At 41.1% G+C, this 4,096-nt stretch overlaps 1 protein-coding gene across 1 annotated transcript; it reads right to left on the bottom strand.

Moving 5' to 3' along the window:
* Window positions 1–840: 840 nt before the first annotated feature.
* Window positions 841–2,896, bottom strand: gje1a (gap junction protein epsilon 1a). The gene is made up of 4 exons (XM_033990613.2): window positions 2,830–2,896; window positions 1,985–2,167; window positions 1,605–1,802; window positions 841–1,221 (listed from the first exon to the last, which is right to left on the bottom strand). Exons 1-4 carry the CDS (start codon window positions 2,866–2,868, stop codon window positions 1,024–1,026), a joined length of 618 nt encoding a protein of 205 aa, XP_033846504.1. The 5' UTR covers window positions 2,869–2,896; the 3' UTR covers window positions 841–1,023.
* Between the last annotated feature and the right edge of the window lie 1,200 nt (window positions 2,897–4,096).

Here is a 4,096-nt window from a genome sequence, read left to right on the forward strand (position 1 = left end):
CTTCATAACAAATAATGGTATGTTGAACTCACATTGCACTTTTCATGGCATCTGCCATGTTTCAAGTCCATAAAGTATCTACAAACTAAGCATAGTACTAGCACCAGAACTTAAAGATCTTAACCAGATCTGAGGAGTTAAACAGCCAGAGAAGTCCCTCTGCTGTGGGTCCACTCAGTCCAGTCATGCACTTTACCTGAGATCAACAGACTAACTCAAGATGGATGGATGTCTGATTCAAGAGAATACATCAGAGGTAATCAATAATTCATATTACAGTAATAGCTGGTCAGATCACATACAAGAGAGAGTTAAAGAGATGTAAGGACACTAGTTCCAGTTCTTCAGTGAACATTTATGTATTTATTTAGTATCTTCATGGAATATTGGTCTTGTTTGTTGAACTTGACTAGCAATAATCTGAAACAAAGCAAACCCTAAAGTGTGCCGATGTTTGGACAATTTAACTAGTGTGACGTCAGCCATTTTGGCTCACAATAAGAGTGTAGAGTCAGCACATTGTCTGTGTAGAGCTGCAGGCCCCATTTCAGTTAGTATAGCATGATAATACTCATGTCCAGAGGCAGTGTGATATAATGAAATATTGAGCAATCCAATCATGACCTAAATGTAAGACCTTCTGGACTCTGTTTGAGTGGCCTGATATTCAACCCATCCACATTCTTCTGACCAACAAACACAGCAACAGTACACACGTTCTTCTGTCTGACACTGTCACCTGTCGCAGACATGATCACGCATTGTGTAGCATCATACAGGACACTTAGAAGCTTCATGTCTGTTCTGAAACAAAACTGCACCTGTCTTCTCATATGTTCTTCTGACTCATTATAAAGAGGTTACACTCCCTCTGACAGTCAGTACTACCCACCAGCTGGAACATTCAGGATTCATGGGTGCACCTCAGTCACAATGGACCTCCACTTTAGGCTCCCACATACAGACCATTCAAAATGGCAGCACCAGTGGCACAATGACTCAGTTCCTCAGAGCGTACACGTGTCATTGGTAGTTGAGATATCCGAGGCGCCGACACAGAATCTCAAATATTTCTGCCACACACAGAATGATGGTGATGATGGTGAACGTGTACATGGCACTGAGGAAGATGGTCTTTTCAAAGTGTTCAGGGACCATACATTTGGTCACGTTAAAGGCCTTCTCCAGAGCGCTGGCGTCACACATGAACAGTGGGTGCACCTGTAGAGCAGGAGATGTTAGATGGAACTGTGGGGTCCACTGCAGCCGCATACTCACACACTGTGCCATGAGCTGCTTTTACTAAGAACAGTTCCAACGTATATGGACTTATTTGGACTTGTAGAGCTGTGAACCATTGTGGTTGTATTGAGCCAAGAAGGTTTAACTTTGTTGTGATAAAAAATCAATTCTTTCCATATTTCTTTCTAGCAAAAAACATAGCAACATTAATCCTGAAAGGTATGCAGCTACTCATCTGTAGAACCAGCACAAATATTTGAACTAAATATTGGCTTCCATTATGAGTCTGCCCTCCACTGTGCTCACATTAATAAAGTTGTACTGTGATCAGATAGTGTCTTGTGCCTGGTGGAGGAACACACCTGGAATCCGAAGAGGTGGCTCTGGAGCCAGAAGGCAATGACCTCCAGGATGATGCGCAGAAGCACAGAGATGATGTAGAAGACGGTGTAGAGCGGTCTCTCCAGGATCTCCTCCTGGTCGATGTTCTTACAGGCGGCATACAGATGGAACACTGCTCCAGGAACTAGTACAGTCACCATCTGGAGAGCCCAGAACACCTGCCAGGGCAACAGCACGGAGGTTATGTTAGAGGTATGTGTTCACTGTTTCTAATGATTAAACCATATAACTTTCACAATAACAAAATGAGATTTAGGCTGACACAGGGTTTAATGACTGACTTTGTGTGTTTTTTGAGTGTCAGATGGTCACCGTGGTGATGACAGACAGGGCGCTGTACCTGTGGCGTTATTGGTCTGAACTGGTTGTAACAGAACAAATTGAGTTCTCTTCTGTCTGGGTCACAGCTGAAGTGCAGAGCTTCATTCCCATAAACTGCAAATCCCAGAACTCCGAGGAAGAACATCCGCACTGACCCGAAGAACAGAGTGTGGAACTGTCCAATCACCGTCGGAGGCCGCAGCTGCACACAAACAGTGAGTCAGGTTTATCTTTGGAGTGCTATTAAGTCCACTGTGATGAATAAAGACATGTCTACAACAATTATTCAGCTATGTTTAATATTTGTGATTCATGCATATACACTCAGGTTGCTGAGATGTGAAATGAAGCATTTCTATCAAAACTCACAAAAGTTGAACATTTCAAAGTGACTATGTTTTCTATAAACACAACTACCAAGAAATGTCAAGTTATGTTTGTTTGAAATCTGTCCAGACCATTACACTCGCTGCGAATCAAACTGCATTCATGTATTTTTTTCAAACCTAAAACCTCAGACATATTGTGATGACAGCAGCTGCAGTCGACAGATGGACTTGTGAATTACCATGAAACAAGCTCAGACAAAGAGACCCACAAGAGACCAAACAAAAGTGCTTTGATATTCTCATCTCTCTACAACACAATCAGATAATTTCACTTTTGCAATTCTGCTGTTTTTACGATCAATTTCAAAATAATTATATTTAGGCCTCCACTACCACACTGTTAAAATCTGCCTTTTATTTGTTATTGGTTATCAAAAGATAAAAATCATATATCATACTCCATCATAACAACCAGTCCTGTCAAAACAACAATAAGTCTACTGTAAAGGTAGAACACGCTGGTGCTTGTACTCACACATCCTTCGTAGAAGTTTTTAATGTAGTTGAGAGACATTGCAGCTGTTGCTGGGCCCCGAGCTTCATTTCTGTTTGGTGTTAGCTCAGTTCTAACATGGTCGGCTCTGGCCCTCTGAAAGCTTGTGACAATGCATATTTCACTTGCTTTTATTTGTCCGTCAATTGAAAAAGACACAACAGTGTGGGACAATGGGCAGCAGGGCATGTGGTGTGTGCATTATAATCCCTATAGGACTCTGTCAGCAGAAAACAACTTCACTGCTCCATAAACAAGCAGGAAATACAAAGCCAATACATGTGTAAGAAACTAGCCCAAATTAGTTAGCACGGAATCACACTTATTTTAGTCATAATTTTAAAATATATATATTCAGATCATTTCGAGTACCAAATTATGTTAAAACCAAAAATAATTCATTAAGTATTTACATTTTCCCTAAACTGCACCACTGTTCGATGAACCACCATGGCTGATGCTCTTGAAGAGCATTCACAATCTAACCTGCAAATCTCATGCTAGTTTGAGTTATTGAGCTTAGTTCAAATTTATAAAGCATAAAAGCCCTCAAGAACATTCACCCAACATTTTCTTCCAATGAAATTCAAATGTGCATTTGCACATTTAGTTTTTCTGTCTGAAACAAGATATCAAGGAAGAAACTGTTCGACAACAATCTACAATTGCGATTCAAGTCACACATTAAACAGTACATCAATAAATCATTTCAGGTCTAAATTGTCACCTTTTGTTGGGTGTAACACTGAGCTGAGCGCTGCTAAAATAGGAAAAAATAGACATAAAACTACCAGAGTTATTGATGAGATTAGTGAACACACCCCATACAGTAAGTATTTCTGGAGGAGCATCGGTGAAGCTGATGTTGTCCTGGGGGGGGATCACATTAACACAAAAGGAACAGCCCAGATCTAATTCAACTTTAAATAATAATAAAAAAAAATAATATAGATAAAATAGAAGTCCACACACCAACCGTAATCCTGGCGGCGTGTTGTTCATAGCCCAGTCTTTTTTCACTCTCCTAAAATCCTGCTTGATTTGGGACGTGGAGGACGCACAGCTCACAGGAGTCACATGTGGTTTGAGTGCTGCTCTTCCGCTCGCTGCCTTCAAAACAAACAGAGGAACAATCAGAGGGACAGGACCGGGGCACTGCAGGTTAACGTCAGCTTGACCACAGCCTCCATTGGAAGTACAGTGTGACACAAACAATTTCCCCCTTTGCTGTTGGACTCTTGAGCACTTT

Source organism: Periophthalmus magnuspinnatus, chromosome 24, assembly GCF_009829125.3.
Source record: "Periophthalmus magnuspinnatus isolate fPerMag1 chromosome 24, fPerMag1.2.pri, whole genome shotgun sequence".
In the NCBI taxonomy this organism is placed as follows: Eukaryota; Metazoa; Chordata; class Actinopteri; order Gobiiformes; family Gobiidae; genus Periophthalmus; species Periophthalmus magnuspinnatus.

Bases quoted from the DNA above. Each gene is read 5' to 3' on its own strand.
- gje1a (XM_033990613.2), bottom strand. From the start codon at position 2,868: ATGTCTCTCAACTACATTAAAAACTTCTACGAAGGATGT. The intron at 2,168-2,829 runs GTGAGTACAAGC...GTTTGTGTGCAG, and splicing joins AAAACTTCTACGAAGGATGT to CTGCGGCCTCCGACGGTGAT. The intron at 1,222-1,604 runs GTGTGTTCCTCC...CCTGCTCTACAG, and splicing joins GCCACCTCTTCGGATTCCAG to GTGCACCCACTGTTCATGTG.